Source organism: Gracilinanus agilis, chromosome 1, assembly GCF_016433145.1.
Source record: "Gracilinanus agilis isolate LMUSP501 chromosome 1, AgileGrace, whole genome shotgun sequence".
NCBI lineage: Eukaryota > Metazoa > Chordata > Mammalia > Didelphimorphia > Didelphidae > Gracilinanus > Gracilinanus agilis.
The window spans coordinates 178,775,999-178,797,362 of NC_058130.1; the positions used below are offsets into that span (position 1 = coordinate 178,775,999).

The 21,364-nt window shown below is 35.0% G+C and overlaps 1 protein-coding gene across 2 annotated transcripts in view; it reads left to right on the forward strand.

Moving 5' to 3' along the window:
- Positions 1–21,364, forward strand: part of CLEC16A (C-type lectin domain containing 16A) — a 220,957-nt gene that overhangs the window by 75,579 nt on the left and 124,014 nt on the right. For both annotated transcript variants that reach the window (XM_044659037.1, XM_044659040.1), the window contains exons 13-17: positions 2,352–2,474; positions 5,927–6,036; positions 6,331–6,375; positions 9,166–9,216; positions 16,251–16,379. In XM_044659037.1, coding sequence (XP_044514972.1) covers positions 2,352–2,474; positions 5,927–6,036; positions 6,331–6,375; positions 9,166–9,216; positions 16,251–16,379 — 458 coding nt within the window. The remainder of the gene's footprint in view (positions 1–2,351; positions 2,475–5,926; positions 6,037–6,330; positions 6,376–9,165; positions 9,217–16,250; positions 16,380–21,364) is intronic.

Consider the following 21,364-nt stretch of genomic DNA (forward strand, 5'->3'; position numbering starts at 1 on the left):
TTATTTATTAGGCACTGGTACCAGTTTTTTTTTTTTTAAACCCTTGTACTTCGGTGTATTGTCTCATAGGTGGAAGATTGGTAAGGGTGGGCAATGGGGGTCAAGTGACTTGCCCAGAGTCACACAGCTGGGAAATGGCTGAGGCTAGGTTTGAACCTAGGACCTCCTGTCTCTAGGCCTGACTCTCACTCCACTGAGCTACCCAGCTGCCCCTGGTACCAGTTTTAAAAGATAAAAATATTGCCCTGCAAAGAAGTTAAATTCCCTTGAAAATAGCCATTTCTATATTTGAAAATCACTATTCTTCCTCTCTGTGAAGGATATAAATGAATTAAGACATTGTTCCTCTTCATCTAGAACTGGAGACACACAATAGTAGCCACAGAACAAATGATGATTTTTACAAATGCTAGTGACAGCATGGTTTTTTGACATAAATGGCATAGACTTATTTATTAGAAATATTCACCTACCTTATAAAAATCAGTATTATAGCTAGTGTGAACAATAGAGTTTTGACATTTTTAAAAATCTCTGACTAATGAATATATACATATATATAAAAATAAACCTAAGAAAGGGAGAAGCTATGATTTGGAAGCACCATCATTCTCTTCCTTCTCTTTTTTCTGAGTATATGTGTGTCTTAAGTATTTAAATATCTGTCTTAAGATTTTTGTCTGTTTTAGAACTTTTCTAATATTGTTTCCTAAATTACATTTATCTTTTTTTATTGCAAATATGAGAAATTTATCAACAAATAAAATTTTTCATTTAAATGTAAGAAACAACATTATAGCCTTTTAGCATTTTGAGAACTCTGGCTCCAGTTCAGCATTTAACATACACTTGTGGACCAAATTTTATTGAAATTCCTGAAAATTACATAAGATGCTATTTGCAAGTTTTGTCAACCATAATTTTGCTTCAGAATATAGACTGAACTATATATGTAGTTCAACTTTTGGATATATCTTGATATCCATTAGAGGTCTGCAAAATTTGATGAAAATCTGTAATATTTTAAAAGGCTATATCATGAAACAGAAAGACAAATATAAAGTGCTAAACAGCCTGCTATAGTGGTTGCAACTTTTGGATTAACATTTATATTTTCCTCTTCCTACCCCTTCATTTTTAGATTTTATCTTTCTTTGGGGCTAGTACCCTCTATTACAGAAGGTAGAATATCAGCTTCAGGAAGATCAGAATAACCCTTGAAATTAAAGTGTTCCCTTCCTGTTAAGACACCTTCTCTACATATCCCTTATTTGGGTAAAAAAAAAATGAAGGAAGGAAAACCTAACTTTGAGTCTTTCATTGTATGTTATGGCCTGCCATTTAATTCCAAAGCAAACCAACAACCCATATCCACTTCTTTAAACGTGTTTGATTAAAGGATCATAAAAGTTATGTGATGGGTTCAGGAATAAGGTGGTGTTTTCTTTTTCAAAAATTTATGTTTCAAAGAGAAAAAAAGTTATAATGTTGCTGACATTGCTAAGTAACGGAATAAAAATTACAGTCAAAGCTATTTTTTAGGGTTTTTTCAAGGGAACAAAAACAACCAGGATACAACATTAACATTTTTCCATTGTAGTATGAGGACTTAGCATAAAAATAGACATCTTCTAAACAAGATTAATTTTCATTGAAATTCAGTTTTTGAAAAAATACATTTTTATTGTTGTATATGACAGGAGTTATTAAATGTATTCAAAAAATATGTGACATCTCCTTGGAATTATTTAGCAACTTATAGTTCACTGTTGGAAGGAATTCAATAAAAAAGATATATTGTTATGATTTATTATGCCAATATGTGTTGCATTTACTTAGAATCAAGACAATAAGCTATTCAATACAATTTTCAGCTCTTTTTTCAAGTTTCTTAGGAAACATCCTCTAGTTCTTAGGAAACATCCTCTGGTTCTTAAAACACAATATTTCAAATGTCCCAGGCAATGTCATTTCTTCCCATTTGTTCTACCCTCCCTCTCTTGTTTTAAGATTTAAATAGCTATTTACTTAAGTGTTTCATTGGCACAAAAACAATGAATTTTTAGTGTCATTGGTTTTCTACTCTTCTTCCTTGCCTTCTAGACTCTCTTTTGCTTGAAATTTATGTCAAAAGTTTATTAAAATTGTTTTTATAATAATGAAGATATGAACTTCTGTGGTATCTATATGACATAGTTATATACATATATAATAGTGAAATTTTTAGTCATGATATAATTTCCTTTGAATCTAAGGATTTCTGTTTCTTAGGTGAACAAATCTCCTGATAAATATATCTTTTTCCATGTTTTTGTTGTTGTTGTTGTATGGTGTTGTGGTTTTCATTTTAGGAATTGATCCTGAAAAATTAGATAGAATTCAGCTTCCAGTGCAGACTGAAGTTGAGAAGATCTCGTATAACCACCTACTTGCTGAAAGACTCATCAGGATAATGAACTATGCTGCTCAGCTTGGTAAGTGTATCTCAAATGAAACACTAGTAATTTTAAAAATGCATTTGTCAACCTTATAGTCAGGCAATACTGGTACAAGAGCAAGAACTTAAAGTGAATTTTTTTCTATTCCTAGCATTTCTGTTGTCCACCAAAAGAAGACATTTTTTTCTCCTACCTCACTTTGCTCGTCTATTTAAAAAAAAAAAAGCACCTGAAAAAAATTTGAAGTACAATCTCAAATGTAGAGGTGATATGGTTTAATGGAAATACCACTGTCCTAGAAGACAGAAGACTTGTGTTCATGACCTAACCCTTTTATTTACTAGCTTTTTATAAGGTTGTTGAAAAGGTCAAATTAGAGAATGAATGTGAAAGTATTTTATAAATCTAAAATGATATAAATGTAAGGCATATGCATAATTACTTAGTAAAACACTCCCAATATTTTATATGGCTTTTGTCTACTGCCCAAAGAATTTCAACTGTAACCTGGGAAAACACAACTTAATGCATGTGTTTTGGGGAGATGGTTCTTTCCCTTTACTATTATAAATTTTGTTTTAATTTCCACTGAAGGGATTAGTATTCAGTGGTGAGCTGTTGTCACTATTCTTAAACCAACCAAAAATACTTCACAAAAATCATGTGTGGTTTTGGGTCAGATGAATTAAATAAATATAAATGCAGAGGCTGTTATGAAGTCTTAGAGAAGTGATTCACAAAAAGAGATGTGGTAATCCAATACAGAAATTGTATCTACAAGATTATGATAGCAGGAAGAGGACTTATAGTAGAGTTTGGAACTTTTAGAACAAAAGAGAATAGGGAACAGAAAACTTGGAGGAAACTCAAGCTCAGATAGAAAGCAGTAGGATATGCTCACTCAAAAACAAATGCAAGTAGGAAAAATAATATACTAATTTCATTACATAATTGTAGCTGGAAAAATCTTAAGGGCAGGGAAACAGCCTCATTTGTATTACTCTTTATTTTATTCTCACAATATCTTGCATATACTAAGTATTCAGTGAATGTTTGTGGAATGAAAAAATGAAAGTCCAGAAGTAGACTGTGAACCATCTGCAAAGGTGAGACAAATTCAGGTGTTTAGGCTTCAGCAAGAAAAGTTTCAAACAAAACAGAGAAGTAAACCCCAGGGCCCAGGATTTTGCTTCTTTAACGTTAAAATGGGTTGGCATTACTAGCCCACTTTGGACTAAGTTTGGCAAGAAAAAAAAAGAACTGAAAAGAAATTATTCTTAAAAATAATTTCTCCAGGGGGAAGCTAGGTGGCTCAGTGGATTGAGAGCTAGGCTCAGAAACAAGAGGTCCTGGGTTTAAATGTTGCCTCAGTTGCTTATTAGCTGTATGACCCTGGGCAAGTCATTTAACCCCCATTGCCTACTCCTTACTACTCTTCTGCCTTGAAACCAGTACATAGTATTGATTCTAAGAAGGTAAGAGTATTTATTTAAAAAAATTGTTTTAATCATTTCTCCATAGAAAAGGAGGCAAATGGCATGAAGTAGAGAATAAGAGATTGCTTGTAAGAGACTTGTTAATATTTTAAACCAAGTCAAGGTAATTGAATAACTGTTTAACTAGCCGATTCTAGCTTCTCCAAAATTCTCTTGTAGTAAAGTAAAATATTTGTCTTTTAAAACTTCTCATGACTCATACTATGCTAATGCATATCAGTAATTAGATACTGTTTAACAAAATAAATAAAAATATAGTACAAAATAGATAATGTTAATTTGTGGTTTTCTAAGTCAATATGCAGTCTACAGGGGTCCTTTCTATTTGAGTTTGCCTCCAATAGTGTATATTATGCAGAAGAACAATTAAAATTGAAAGTCCATAAATCCCAAGAGCTTGGTTATTAGAAAAAATCCCTCTCATCAGAAAAAAGTTACTTTGTAGTTTGTACTACTTTGTAGTAGTTCATGAGTATATCACATCCAAATTTGCTTAATTATAGACATTTTCCATTTTCATGTTTGTTTTGTAATAATCTAGAGGATTCATGCCTCAGCCCACAGTGCAGGAACATGATAATCTTTTGAGTTTGTCCTGGGTTATAATTTGCAGACCCAAGATTTATTAGAGGCAAGGGAGCCTAGGTCTTGGGGATAGGACTGTGTTTCTCTACGTTCCCCAGGTCAGTCAATAAACACTTACTAAGGGCTTGCTATGGACTAGGTCCTGCCCTGTAAATTGAAGATAAAGAGAAAAGCAAAACTATAATCCTTGATCTCAAGGAGTTTACCTTTCAAGGGGGAGAGAAACATGTTAATAACTAGATATAAATATGATACAGAAAAGGTTGTAAATAATCTTAGAAGAGAAGACATAAGCGACTAAGGTAATCTGAAAAGGCTTTCTATGGAAGTGTGGGATTTAAAGTCTTGAAGTAAGCCAGGGAAATCAAGAGGTGAATGTGAAGAGGGAGTGTATTCTAGGCACAGGCTTCAGCCAGTGTCAAAAGGCACAGAGATTAAGTGTTGTGTGGGAGAAACACCAAGTAGGCTAGTATGGTTGGATCACTGCATGGCAGAGGAAAGAAGAGTTACAAAAATAGAAAAAGAAGGAAATGAGACAGGATATAAAGAACTTTAAATGCAAGAGAATTTTATATTTTATCTCAGAGGTAATAAGGAACCACTGGAATTGGAAAAAGGAGTGGGAGGGAGAGAATGACCTAGTTAGCTCTATGCTTTTAAAAAAATAGAGGATGACACCAAGGTTGTGAGCCTATGTGAGTAGGAGGATTCTGATGATCTTGATAGAAACAGGGAATTGTGAGAATAAGACTTAAAAGGAAAGATAATGAATTCTAGTTTAGAAATCATAGTAAGTTTGAGATTCCTATGGAATGTTCATTTCTAAATATCCAAAAAGCAGTTAGTGATGTAGAACTAGAACTCAGGAAGGAAACTAGGACTGAATGTATAATTCTGGAAATTATCTGCATAGAGATGATAACTGAACGCACAGGAGCTAGAGATACTATAGAATAGGGGTCGGTAACATATGGCTCTCGAGCTATATCTTAGGCTGTACCAGCTCTTGCCTATTCTTCCTAAAAAAGCACTATAGAAACCTAAGGAAATACTATGATTATAATCAGATGTTACTTATGAATTATCTATTTATTTTATGTAGTCATTCGTGTGCTTTAAAACCCAGTATAGTTCTGTCTGGGAACCTATTTACAGATTTCACAGATTATTTTAGCACTGGCTGCATTTCATTTCTAATGGGCACATGAACAGTATAATTGTGTAGGGAAGACACAGATATTTAGTTTGCCCTCTTTTTTCCATTGAATTTTAGTAGTTTGGATGATTTTTTAAAAAGTTTATTGAAAAATTAAAATTTTTGTGGAATATTAGTGGGGAAAGAAATTATCTATTCAAATGAGCTAAGCCTTTGAAACTGTTTACTAAGTTAACTCTCATTCTCTATAGATGGAAAAATCAGACTGGCCACTTTGGAACTTAGCTGCTTGTTACTAAAGCAGCAAGTCATGACAAACAGTGGCAGCATTATAAAGGATGTTCACCTTGCCTGCCTTGAGGTAAGGACCCATCTTCTCCTATAGAGGGGTAAGCTTTTTAACCAAAATTGTAACCCACCTTATTCAGTGGATAACATTAGCAAGGAGAAGCAGATCTTAAATTCCTTCTCAAGAAATGCATATTCTTTTTTGAATCTAAAATTTACTTTAAAAGTCTCACTTTATAATTTAGATACTAGTTTTTTCGCAATTATTTGATCCCTGTGTTTATCTTAAGATTTTTAATTCAGTCATTTTTAGCAACTTTTTCCCATATAAGATTTGATTCTTCTTTGTACTTTCTGTCTTAAATAGGGTGCAAGAGAGGAAAGTGTTCATCTTGTGAGGCATTTTTATAAGGTAAATATATATATATGTACATATATATACACATACACACATGTAAATATATAACACCCCATTAATTCCTCAAATGTTTAAACTTGTGCAGTAGATTTTCAAGTAGAAAGAGTATTAAGAATGATCCAGAGGGGCAGCTGGGTAGCTCAGTGGATTGAGAGCCAGGCCTATAGATGGGAGGTCCTAGGTTCAAATCCGGCCTCAGACACTTCCCAGCTGTGTGACCCTGGGCAAGTCACTTGACCCCCATTGCCTACCCTTACCAATCTTCCACCTATAAGTCAATACACAGAAGTTAAGGGTTTAAAATTTAAAAAAAAAAATCATCCAGAAAAGGAGATTGAGAAGAAATCAGACATGTAGAAAGAGAGCCAAGAGAAAGCAATGTTACACCAAAGGAGTGTATACAGGAGGAGAGTAGAGTAAAAATTATTTCATGCTTCAGAAAGGTCAGGAAGGATGAGCACTTAAAAAATACTATCAGATCTTACAACTAAGAGATCATTTGTAACTTAGAAAGTAGCAGTTTCAGTTGAGTGATAAAGTCGGATCAAAAAGGTTGAAAAGAGAGCCAAAGAGAAGAGAGGAAACAGAAGCAACATATGTAAGACAAGAGAAATATAAGCTGATAGCTTGAGGGCATGGTAGAAGCAAGAGAGTGTTTGTTAATAATGAAAAAGAATATGAGGAAGAAATTTGAAGCTTAGCAAAAAGATAGATAAATGTAGTGACTGTCTGTTGGAGAACACAGAAGGCCTCCTAGAACGGACAGTCAGAGCTAGAATAGAACATTGGAAAGACAGAATTGAATTGGAGTCTGGAGAAAAGAGTTTTTTATTCTTAAATATGTACTAAGAATGGAAGCAAAGAAGGGGAATAGAAGATGAATACAAGATTATACAGTAGTCAGGTAAAAATAGTATCAGGAATGTTAAAGCTCAGATTGAGCTGAGATGAACAAGGGAAGCTAATGATAAAATAGGATTGTTTTTGTTTTTTTTTTAACCCTCACTTTCTATTTTAGAATCAATATTGTGCTTTGGTTTTAAGGCAGAAGAGTGGAAAAAGCTAAGGAATAGGGGTTAAGTGACTTGCCCAGGGTCATACAACTAGGAAGTGTCTGAGGCCAGATTTGAACCTAGGACCTCTCGTCTCTAGGCCTACCTTTCAATTCATTGACCTATGTAACTGTTCCCAGGATTGGTGGTGGTGGTTGTTTTTTTTTTAAGTGTGATGTGGCAACCAAAAAAACAAATTTGATCTTAGGCTGCACTGGGGGCCTAGAGGGATAGGTGGTGATATTGTAGAACATGGAGATTACAGTTTTTCTGTATTCTGCCATGGTCTTCTCACATACAGAATCTTGTTTTTAGTTCTGTTCACCACGTTTTAGGAAGAACATTGGCCAAAGAAGGTTAACCTGTATTGTGAAGGACCTTGAGTTCATACCCTATCGGGATTGGTTAAAGAAGCTAATATATTTAGCCTGCAAAAGCGAAAACGTAGGGGCAACATATCTACCTGGAGCTATTTAAAGGACTGTCATATGGAGGACGGGCTAGTCTTGACCCATTTAGCCCCCTAGGGCAGAACTAGAAGCAGTAATTAGAAGTTTCAAAGTGACAACCTTTGACTTGCTATCAGGAAAACTTTGAAGGATCGAAAGATTTGCTGTTGTCATCCACTCATTTTATAGATGAGGAACTGAGGTAAATATGGTTAAGTGACTTGCCTGGAGTCACACAGCTAGTCAGTGTCTGAGGCCAGATTTGAACTTGAGAAAATGAGTCTTCTTGAGTTTAGACCTGAAACTCTATCCACTGTGTTACCTAGCCACCTCTATCCAAAAATGGAATGTGCTGCCTGGGAAAGTAATAAATTCTCCTTCATTAGGGCTTTTCAAGCAAAGATTGAGTGACCACTCACTGGATAGGTTGTACAGAGAATTTTTGTTTTATTAAATGGCCTCTAACGTCTCATTCAACTCTATAATTCTTTGATTTTTTTTCCAAAAGGCATTGAAGAGAGGATATTATATCAGAACATACTTAGCACCATCTTCTAATTCTTCTGTATTTAAAGTATAGTACTATGGGAATACCTATTCAGAATGATGACCTTGAAAAATCACAAAATTCTAAAGGACCTTCTGAATCATCTTAAGAAAGATTTAGACCTTAATAAGATCTAAAATTGTGTTTATCTTTTTAGTATTACATTAGAATTCTCTAAGGATTGTAACTCTCAGCTAACCAAAATATCCTTTTCCTCAGCCATTATGAATAAACAGGAGTTTACTATGTTTTGTTTGGCAAATTTTAGAATTGACCATATTTTTAAAACATTTGAATATTAACTTTATTTTACTTATTTGTAGTATTTATTTTTATACTAAGCACTTACACAAAAGAAAGGATTTAACAGTTTTTCTTTCCCTTTTTCCACTCTTCTTACACTAACCCAAAATCACGTTAAAGGTACTGCAATGCTGTCACCTTACAGTAATTAGTATGAATCCCTCATTTCTATTTTAATTTTGTTTTAAGAACTTTAAAAAGCGTTGATGGGAAAAATGTGAGATTTAGTATATCATTTCATTAGTATATCATTTCACATTATATGTGTGTGTGTGTGCATGTACACGCACGTGTGTGTGAGAGAGAGTTCCTGATGATTTACGAGAACTTGGTAATGAAAAACAGATGGCTTAACAGCCATGAACTGGAATTTATAATACTTTTTCTTGTTTATGGAAAAAAAAATGAATGATCTTGCCCTTTTTATTTTAAGGGAGAAGAAATTTTTCTGGATATGTTTGAAGACGAATATAGGAGCATGACAGTAAGTGACTAGTCACAGTTACCAATTGTATGAAGAAATATGCTTATGTTAGAATACTGCTGATTTCCTTTAAAGTTTAGCAATCGTATATCAAAATAAGAACTTTGTTTAAATTGTGCTTCCTTACAGTATGCTAAAGATTAGTAAAGGAATTTAGTTATTTAGTTTTTTGTTTTTATTAACCCAATGGGAAATTTAATTTACCTCTACCTTTTGTTCTTAGTGCTGCTGCTGTTGTAGATTATATCCTATTAGTACGAGTATTTATATTAGTGCACTCAGAAATGCTCAATGGAAATAGATGCATTTTTTCCAAACATGATTGAGTTCTTTGGGGTATTCTTGGGACTAGCTGTCTTACCTCTAGATACATAGCCTCCTTTTTTTTTTCTTTTTTTCTTTAGAATATTTTTCCATGGTTCTATGATTCATGATTCTCCTCGCCCCATCCTTCCCCTCCCCCTTCCTGAAGCTGACAAGCAGTTCCACTGGGTTATATATGTATTATTGTTCAAAGTCTATTTTCATGGTATTCATATTTGCAATAGAGTGATCTTTAACATAAAAACCCTAATCATATCCATATCAAACTATGTGGTTGACCTTACGTTTTTGTTCTGCGTTTCTGCTCCCACAGTTCTTTCTCTGAATGTGGATAGTGTTCTTTCTCAAAAGTTCCTCTGGATTGTCCTGGGTCATTGCATTGCTGCTAGTAGAAAAGTCTATTTACATTTGATTGTTCCACAGTGTCTCTGTGTACAATGTTCTGGTTTTGCTCCTTTAACTTTGCATCAATTCCTGGAGGTCTTTCCATTTCACATGGAATTCCTCTAGTTCGTTATTCTTTTCAGCACAATAATATTCCATCACCATCAGATACCACAATTTATTCAGCCATTCCCTAGTCGATGGACACCCTCTCATTTTCCAATTTTTTTCCACCACAAAGAGCGCGGCTATAAATCTTTTTGTATAAGTCTTTTTCTTTATTATCTCTTTGGGGTACAAACCCAGCAGTAGTATTGCTAGATAAAAGGGTAGGCATTCTTTTAAAGCCCTTTGGACATAATTCCAAATTGCCCTCCAGAATGGTTGGGCCAATTCATAACTCTACCAGCAGTGTTGCTATTTTGTGTTAGTGTCCTTATTTTGCCACATCCCCGCCAACATTTATCACTTTCCTTTGCTGCCATATTGACCAGTCTGCTAGGTGTAAAGTGGTACTTCAGAGTTGTTTTAATTTGCATTTCTCTAATAAGGAGAGATTTAGAATACTTTTTCATGTGCTTATTGATAGTTTTGATTTCATCGTGTGAAAACTGCCTATTCATGTCCCGTGATCATTTGTCGATTAGGGAACATATCCTCCTTTTTGACACTCTCTTCCCTTATCTGCTATTCTTGAAACCTTGAAACTCTACCACTTAGCCTCTGACATTAAAGATGGAAAATATGTACCTGATTGAAACCTCCCTAGAAAACATCTGCTTCTCTTCAACATCCCTGAACTTCCCAGCATCCCATGAACTTGGAGTCATAAGAGAAGAAATGTTAAGAGCTATGCCAGGATCTAGAGCTATGCCATCATAGACCTCTTTCTCTTGCTCTGTCCCTCAAAGCACCCTCTAGATTCTGGATACACCCTTATTTCACTATGTGCTGTAACCATATTTCCTGTCTTCTACTTTTCCAGATTCTTGTCCCACTTTCTTTATCCCCTTAAGCATTTCTGTTAAGTTAAATGACCCTTCTTTTTTGAGGTAAACTTGCCAAATAAAGGACCTTTGCTTTGCATTTCTGTCTTACCTGGCTCTCCTGAGGAGTCCTTTTATGTTCTCAAAATATTCTACCTCACCAATTGTATTGACTATATTTTTAAGCATCAGTATTATTACCACAACATTATTCACAGTACCCCCTCTAGATCAGTTTTGACTATTGCCTTAGAGCTATTTTAAGGGAAAATGTAAATTAGTGTACATTTTCTAAAATGCTTTCTTTGAGCTACTCTGGAGATGTAGCAATTCCCATATCATCTTAATGGTGATGTGTATGTTTGTGTATTTCTGCTTTGTAAGAATTAAAATTTAGTTATTATATTTATATATTAAAATTATGTGGCCGCCAGGAATCAACAATTCAGGTTGATTCCGTAATTAAATCAGACCCAAGTCAGCATCGGGTTGAGGAGTTTATTTACAATCAGGAAAGTGAGTAGGGATAAAGAGAAGAGGAAGGTAGAAGACTAAATAAATGAAGCTGTAAGCCGCAAGGCCCAACAGCCGGATAGGCAGAGTTTAGAATTGGCCCAGCTAGGCCAAGGAAGCCAGCCTAACTTACCCACGTGACAATACAGAGTGTAATCTGTCTGTGGTCTCAGGAGATGCTTCTTCTTCCAGTTCCAGACGCCAACTCCCCTCACAGGAAGTTCACTAACTTACTTAAAGAGAATGTGTCTTTCATCACTTCCTGTGGTCCACCTCTAATTCAAATGGACAAATGGCAGTTTCTACATTGATTTGGACTGCCCAAAGGGCCGTCCCTTATTCTTGATTTGTTACTTATTGTCACGTGTGGGTAACTCGTCTCCCCTCCCCACTAAGGGAGGTGGGAGTGACATCATTAGCACGCCTGGGTTGGGTAGATTTTTGACTATTAATAGGATCTGGCTATTCTATTTACACAGCTTATTATTTTCATTGCTGATCACAGTCAACCCATCCTTGCTTATAATCCATTAGTGGAATTTACTGTTTTATGCCTTTCCATTAATCATAATGAAGTGTATTTAGTGGTTATTTTCCATTTTATTTTACCTCATGATAGTCCCTTCTCTAATGAAATTCTACCAACCTGTTTTACTTTTTGAAAACTTAAGGCTTATTCTTATGATAAACTTTTAAATGCTGCTGTAATTATGAATTAGCTGCTTGTAGATATGTTACAATAGTCTTTCCTATAATCAAATATTTATTGAGTACCAACTATTTGTTTCAGGTTAGTGATTGGTAATTTGGGGGGATACCATGGTGATTTGGCCTCTAAAAAGATGACTCTCAAATCTGTATATCCAGTCCTTATGCTTTCCCTGAGCTCCTGATCTATAGTTTCATCTTTGTGCTAGACATGTCCTCCTGAATGTCTTGCCACCACCTCAAATTCATGGCCAAACTGAACTTATATTACTTCGTAACTTCTCTTTTCTTATCTTCCCTCTTCTTTCCCATCTCCTAGTTTAAAACTTTGAAGTCACTTTGGAATGATCTTATCTCTTCCCAACCCCATCATATGAACTAGCCAGTCATTTATGAGATTCTGTGAATCCACCTCCAAAGTATCTCTTGCATCTGCTTCTTCTATACTCAGACTACCACTATTTTTAAAATCAAGTCTTTATTTTTTCCCATCTAAAATATTGTAATAATACTTTTAATTGGCATCCATGGCTCCATTCTCTCACCTCCAATCCATTTTATGTTGTACAGTGTTCAAATTGATCTTCATAATTTAAGCTATTTTGTATCTTTCTCTTTCCTGTATTGCTATGAGTAGATAATTCATTACTGAGTTCCCAGCCTACTGGTTGTGAGCTTCTTCATTCTTGACTAGGCTGATCCTTGGAAAGCAGAAATAGGTTTTTGTTGGGACTATACTCAAAGCCCTTTTATCTTGCTATAACTTGCCAGAGTCTTCATTCTTCTGACATAACCTTCAAGAAGGTAGGGTCTCTTCTGTATCATGTTGAGGTATCAAGGTAGGACAGTGTGTAGGTGCCATTGGTAGCCTTATGACATCAAGAGAAATTGAGGGGGCAGCTGGGTAGCTCAGTGGATTGAGAGCCAGGCCTAGAGACGGGAGGTCCTAGGTTCAAATCCGGCCTCAGACACTTCTCAAAGTCACTTGACCCCCATTGCCCACCCTTACCACTCTTCCACCAAGGAGTCAATACACAGAAGTTAAGGGTTTAAAAAATTTAAAAAAAAAAAAAAGAGAGAGAGAGAAATTGAGGAAGTTCTCTAGCATATAGTATTAGAAAACATATTGTGGGGGGGGCAGCTAGGTATCTCAGTGGATTGAGAGCCAGACCTAAAGACAGGAGGTCCTAGGTTCAAATCTGACCTCAGACACTTCCCAGCTGTGTGACCCTGGGTAAGTCACTTGACCCCCATTGCCTACCCTTACCACTCTTCTGCCTTGGAGTCAATACACAGTATTGACTCCAAGATGAAAGATATGGGTTTTAAATAATAAAAATTAATAAAAATTAAAATTAAAAAACATATGGGAGGACCTGAACAAGATAAGTAGGCATACATAAATTATAATCTGCATTGTTTGAATGAAAATTCACATCAGTAAGACCATAGAGCTGTCTGAATATAATGCATGGTTTTGACTGCCATTCTTTTGATTCAAAACAAAACAACTTCAGCAGTTCCTCATTGCCTATATGACAGAATACAAACTCTATAGCTAGACATTTGAGATCTTTTGCAGTCTAACTTCCAACTACTTTATTTACCCTGTATCATATTATTCAGGCACTCTACCTTCTAGCCAAACTGATGTTACTGACTCTTCACCTGAGTCATCCTACATTCTCCAGATATTGAGCTTCATGTGTGGAAAGTTCTCCCACCACACATCCACCATTAAAGTCTTTATAATGAAATTCTCACTTTAGATTCCCATTTTTCCATGAAGCTGTCCTTCATCCCTTTAACTGAGAGTGATCCCTTCCTCTTCAATTTTTCTCATGACATTTTATTTCTCCCTTCCATTTATTATTTTCTATTTGTAGGTATGTACATGTTATACCTGACTTCTTTTAGATTGTAAGTTTCTGGAAGACAGGAACTCTTTTCTTCTTTGTGTCCCTTCATCTGGGCACAATGCTTTGCAAACTACAAGCACTTATCAAATGTGTTTCAAATGTGTTAATCTGTCCAAGCCCACAATTGTTTAGTATTTGTCTTCTGGTAATCTTAAACTTCAAGAGAAAACCTCAACAGGGAAATTAAAAAAAAAAAAAAGACTTCTTAGGGAGGAGAGGGATGGAGGGAATAAGCATTTATTAAGCACCTACTTTGTTCCAGGCACTATGCTGAGTGTCTTAAAAATGTTATTTCATGATCCTCATAACCTTGTGAGATAGAAGCAATTATTAGATTTACAGTTGAGGAAACTGAAGCAGACAAAATTTAAGTAGCTTGCTTAGCGTTGCACATCTAAGGAAGTATCTGAGACTGGATTTGAACTAAGATGTTTTCCTGACTCCAAGTCTAGTCACAGCCAAATATGTAAGGGTGAAAAAGGGATTTTTTGGGTTCAATATATTAAAAGATAGTTACCAGAGGATTGAACTATTATCAATCCTCAATTAAGAATAATCTCAAGTCAAAATTGACTTTTATGGAAGTTTATTTACAATTAAGGAGAGAGGAAATAAGGAAATAAGAATCTAACCCAGTAGGCAATTTATTACAATCCTCTAATTAATCCAGGTAGATCTTAACCCTCAGCCAAGAGTCAGAGGGCCAGAGACCCGGAGGTGAATGAAGCAAAAATTCATTCACAGAATCTGTTAAAAGAAGTTTCTTAAGAGAAGTTCAGGAAGATACAGTCTTTAAACTCACCACATGGAATTCAAAAGAAGATATTTAAAGTAGTCTCACCAAGTTTTCAGTATGATAACCCTGAGTCATCAAAGGTCAATTTATGCTTTGTAAATCTGTTTAAATGAAGGTAGGGAATGCACAATATCTCTTATCTAAATTTCCATTTTAAAACATTCACTTAACGATCTCCAGGAATTGATGCAGAGTGAAAAGAGCAGAACCAGGAGAACATTATACACAGAGACTGATACACTGTGGCACAATTGAATGTAATGGACTTCTCTACTAGCAGCAATGCAATGATCCAGGACAATTCTGAGGGACTTATTAGAAAGAACACTATCTACATTCAGAGGAGGAATAGAAACACAGAAGAAAAACAACTGCTTGATCACATGGGTTGATGGGGATATGATTAGGTATATAGACTCCAAATGATCACCCTAGTGCAAATATCAATAATATAGAAATAGGTCTTGATCAATGACACATGTAAAACCCAGTGGAATTGTGCGTCAGCTATGGGAGGGGGCTGAAGGGAGGGGAGGGAAAGAACATGAATCTTGTAACCATGGAAAAGTACTCTAAATTAATTAATTTAATAGAATTTTAAAAAGCATCAAGAAATGCGCATCGGCCATGGGTGGGGGGGGTGTTGGAGGGGGGGTTGAAGGGGAAAGGTGGAGCATGAATCATGTAACCATGTTAAAAATGAATATTAATAAATGTTAAAAAAAAAAAAAGCATCAAAAAACAATCACTTGTATGGAACTACTCAGACTTCTAATGATGCTGAATAAATGAAGTGTTGATGATTTTTTTTTTTTTGCCCCTTCCCTTAAGAAGTCTAGAGTATATTTAGATAGTACACACATGGACCAATTAAACACTAACTATACAGTGCTAAATGCAATAAGAGTTCAGAGAAAAGCAAGGCCTGGGTAGGTTCAAATTGTTATCAAAGACTTCATGTAGAAGATAGGTCTTGAGGAGTAGAGGACCTTGAGGGTTGAATAAAATTTGGATAGAGGGAAGGAAGAAGACAGTTTAGGTTAAGTGAATGATATAAGGAAGTCAGGAAAAAAGGGAGCTTCTAGAGGAAATGGAACTTTTATCAGATTGTTATATTGAATGCTGAGGGTAAAATGTGTATATGGGTAAGGTAGGGAGGTGGTAGATAACTAGTAGATTGTCCTTGTAATTTAATATCACATGAGGACCTTTTCTCTGCCCCCAATAGCATACCTCTTTTTTTATTTTTTTATTTTTTTTGGTCGAATCAAGGCATATATTTATTTAGTTTTGGTATAACTTGAGACACTTAATTTGTACTGTTTAATAAATATGACCAGCATAATCTGTCAAATACCCCCTCATACACAACTTTCATGTTTAACTTGAATTTCTCTTTAATAGATTAAGCCTATGAATGTGGAATATTTAATGATGGATGCCTCTATCTTGCTACCTCCAACTGGAACACCTCTAACTGGGATTGACTTTGTAAAGCGATTACCATGTGGTGATGTAGAAAGAACCCGTAGAGTGAGTATATTTTAGTTTTTCTTCCAAAATGTTCAGGTGAAAAGTACTTAGTCACAGTGAAATATGTACTCTAGGCAGCTAGGTATTGCTTTGGCTAGTGTGCTGTGCCTCAGTAAAACCTGTGTTTAAGTTTGGCCTCAGACACTTCCTAACTTTGTGACCTTGGGCAAATCTCTTACCCTCTGTCTGTTTCAGTTTCCTCAATTGTAAAATGGAGATCATAATAGCACCTAATTTATAGAGCTGTTGTCAGGATCAAATGAGATATTTGTAAAGCACTTAGCATAGTACCAGGTACATAGTAGATGCTTAATAAATGTTTACTCCCTTCTCTTCCCTTCCATTTGTTGTGATGCTGTGATAAGATACCACAAATTACCCATCAGGCAATCTAAGCTTTCAGTAGAATGATTAAGCTGTTTATACATAATTCAGATTTGGAATTCATTTTCTTTGGCAGTAAGTATTAATTGAAAGAAGGATTGACTAGGCCAGTCTACAATACCACACATAGTTGAGAATTGTGGGAAATAAGGGATTGGTGAGTACAGTGTGAAATGAAATACAAATGAATTCCATACTCCTTGATAATTTGTGGTAACAAATCTTGATCTACACAGTCATATATCATTGTGATTCTTGTTTGTCTGCTGAAGAGAATGTGTAAGAAAGCAGATAAATTCCAAGGACATGCCGTAAAGTGTTCTTATCAGCACTTACTTTAAAGCATTTGGTTTAGGAAATTGTCTCTGCACTCTTCATGGTATTTTAACTTACTTTGTAAGATTATGGTTTCTTTCTTAGAAAGCACTGAAATCTTTTCCTAGAAAAATCATTCCATGGGGGCAATTAATATTAATGGATGTTTTAGAGAAATTCATTGAAGTAAGCACCTATTAGCAGATTACATGTTCCTTTTAACTTAAGCCATGTATGTAAACCATAGAGGTATTGGTGGTTTTACTTATTGTTTTGTAAAAGATAAATAGCCCTTTCCTAAGTATTCAATAAAAGAAAGTTATTGCTGTCCTCATTGTTTCTTTCTTATCATGTGGAACAAAGTATTTTCTCATTTTCCTTATTCCTATAATCTTTTATCTACTACATCTACAAAATGTGGAAGTAACATTAAAAACATCTTTCTTGCTATAACTAACTTTGCTATTATTTAACCAAGCCCACAGACCTCAACACAGGATCCAGCCTTTTTAAGAACTTCTGCCAGTGTATATGCTATATTGGTCTACTTTGAATGAGTCCTTCAGAGGTCTGCAAATGTATAAAAAATTACCTGGTAGAGTCGATTTCATTTCAATCAGACATCAGTTTAGGTGATACAGAATTCATCTGTCATTGCTTCTGATCTAAGCTAGCATTTCAGTGACTCATTATTTTTTGTATTTAATTGAAAGTGTTGACTTTAAACTTTGTTTTTTCTCCTCAGCTTTAACATCTAGCAGACAAGGAAGTAAGAGGAAAATATTATCACCATTACAAAAAGTTATCTTATGTAGCATCACTTGCTTTTGACCAGCAAGGTTCAAGAAATCATGAATGATTAGGAATACCACTTTGAGTTAAATACTTTGAAACCTTGTTTTAGTTTATACTTAACAAGTTTGTCCTCAATATTTGCCCAAGTATGCTTTTAAAAAAAAAAAATCCTTAATAAAAGCCCAGCTGGAACAGCCCTATTAGAACTTTTCTCCCCAGAATTTCTCCCAATAGCGCTTCCTCCCTACCAAGGAGGGATCATGGGCCAAGCCCCTAAAATCTGCTCATACATAGGCTTTTACAGTACTGCAGCTCTTCTTAATAGACATTCCTCTCTGCTTGGACACTATACTCTCAATTCCTATAAAAAAAAAACCTTCCTATTTGTCCTATTACTATACCCTACAGGACCCTCCTCTCTGCTGATGTGCCTTAAGGACCATAGAGCCTTGCTCTCTGTCCTGCATGTAAACTCTTCTTTATGTATTGTTTCCCCTAATAAGAATGTGAGCTCTCTGAGAGCCAAGATTGCAGATTCTCTTTGTATATAAAGCACTTAGCACAGTTTGACATACAGTAAATGTTTAACAGATGCTTTTTCATTTGTTCAAAAAGCAACATATTATCACAACTCAAGGATCTGATAATTCTTCTTTATCACTTAGCATTTACTAAAGGGACACAGTGTATTTGACTATTAGTGAAAAGAAGCAGTTGTTTTTGTTGGATAGGTTTTCACATTGTAACCCTTTGGGGCATGAAGAGATAATAATAGCCTTGGGGGGAGGAGGACAGAGAAAAGGATTGGATTTCTAGAATATTCAGAAAAATAGACATTGGACCTACATAATCTCTAAGCACCTCCTGTTCCGGTGTTTTAAAGTACATCATTAGTTCCCTCTATTTGAGAGTTCTAGTCAGTTTTAAGTTCCTCAAGGGTCGATACTTCCTATTTCTTTTATATCCTCACAGCTTTTTTTCTCAGAATAGAATGCCCAATAAATGATTGATTCTTAGCAGTACTCTATATATATCAAGCAGCTGGAGAGTTACCCATAAGCTATGGGGTTCCTTTACATCACCATTTGAGGGAATTATAAATTTAATGGTCACAATCTGTTCCCACAGCAGGAAGGATGCTAAGAGAAATGCAGCAGGGTGATTTTGGTTGTTCATAGGCAGCACTGATTTATTTTATTTTTTATTCTAAACTTGAACTTAAAAAACAACAGCATTTACATATGCCCAATAGAAAAAATGGATTGTATATGAAACCTAGTCTCTATTTCATACCCTTTGCCCTTTTTTTAGAAACCATATTATAATTTCCACATATTACTTTCAGGACTATCCTCCCTCTCTGTACTTCCCTCCAAACTTTCTCCTGTCTCTTCTTTATATTTCAAAAAATGTTTTGTGACCTTTTTTGTTTTTTTATATCAATATTGCTAATCCTCCTTTTCCCTTTTCCTCCCTAAAAGTAATTTCTTATAATGGAATAATACTCAATTACAGTTACATAACATGTTTTGTTCAGCTTTTCCTTGATTGATAGGTATTCTCTTAAATTCTAATTCTTTTCCTTTTTTTGCTTTTTTAATTCCCCCTTTCAGGATCTGGAATTTGGTTCTCCTTGCAACTATTCTCTTGCTCTTATTATTCTCTATCTTAACTCCTCTCTCTAATCCTCACTTGTTTTCCCTCTTAAGTCTGATGTATTTCTGCATTAAACTGTATGTGTATGGTGTGCTCACATGCATGCATGCATACATGTACATTTGCTACATGTCTGTGTGCTTTTGTTCAACCTACCTTTGTCTGATTTGGGTAAGAGTGAGGTTCTTCTGATGCCCACTTTCACTTCTCCTTCCTATGTATTTGTATGCTGTTCTCAAGCACTTGTATGATGAAAAATAGCTTTGGTCTCTTCATCAGAAATATTTGCAAGTCCTCTGATGTAAGATGATCAAAGGATATGAACAAATACTTCTCAAGATAAGAATTACAAATTATTAACCATTATATGAAAAAATGCCCCAAATAACTATTAATAAGAAAAATGCAAATTAAAGACAACCCTTAGATTTTACCTCATATCTAACATATTGGCAAAGATAAGAAAAAGTGGGAGTAGTCAGTATAGTAGGGTTTATGGAAAGGCAAATACACTAATGCTTTGTTGGTAGGGTTGTGAATTAGTACTACCATTTTGGAAAACAGTTTGGAATCATGCAACTTATAAAGAGGTGCAAATGTCTATAACCTTTGGACTAGTGCAGTGGTTCCCAAACTTTTTTGGTCTGCTGCCCCCTTTCCAGAAAAAATATTACTTAGCCCCCTGGAAATTAATTTTTTTTTAAATTTTAATAGCAATTAATAGGAAAGATAAATGCACCTGTGGCCATCACCGCTGGTAGCACCCACTTTGGGAATCACTGGTCTAGTGATTCCACTAGTAAGTATATACCTCCAGGAAGCAATTAATTTTGAATAATTACTTAATTCATTTTTAGTCATTTATTGTATCTCCCACTATCTCTCCAGTTTAGACAATTAAAAAAAATTAAGACTCTCAGAACAAATATGTGTAGTCTAGCAAGACAGATTTTAGCATTGGCCATTTCTAAATATATGTATCTCATTTTGCATTTTAAGTCCATCACCTTCTTGGCAAGAGGAGGGTGTCATATTTCATTTTCAATTCTCTGGACTCATGGTTTATCAATGAATTGATCAGAGTTCCAAAATCTTTCAAAGTTTTTTAGAACAAATATGAATACTGAGAAGCATAAAACACAAGAACTACTGGAAAGTGAAGTAAGCAGAGTCAAGAAAACTCCATTCAAAAGAAAGAACAATCACCACAAAACAATTGAAAATGAATATTGTTAAATTATAAAAACAAATGATCCCAGGGGGCAGCTGGGTAGCTCAGTGGAGTGAGAGTCAGGCCTAGAGACAGGAGGTCCTAGGTTCAAACCCGGCCTCAGCCACTTCCCAGCTGTGTGACCCTGGGCAAGTCACTTGACCCCCATTGCCCACCCTTACCAATCTTCCACCTATGAGACAATACACCGAAGTACAAGGGCTTAAAAAATAATAAATAAATAAATAAATGAACAAACAAACAAACAAATAAATAAATAAAAACAAATGATCCCAAAAAAGACAGCTGTTTTCTACTTCTTTGCTGAGGTTAGAGGTTCATTGATCTTAAATATGACATATTATCAGATTTTTTTGGCTGTATTAATCAGTTTTGCTTATTATTTTCTTTTTCTTTTTAAAAAAAATTATTTGTCATATAGCATAGCAGTCTGTGAGGGAGGGGTAAGGGATAAGGGGAGAATTTAGGCTATGTGAAAATAAAAGATTAGATAGATAGATAGATAGATAGATAGATAGATAGATAGATAGATAGATAGATGTATTTTTAAAGAAAGTCTTCTTTTGCATTAAAGATCCATTTTTTTCCCCTGTAGGATTTTACT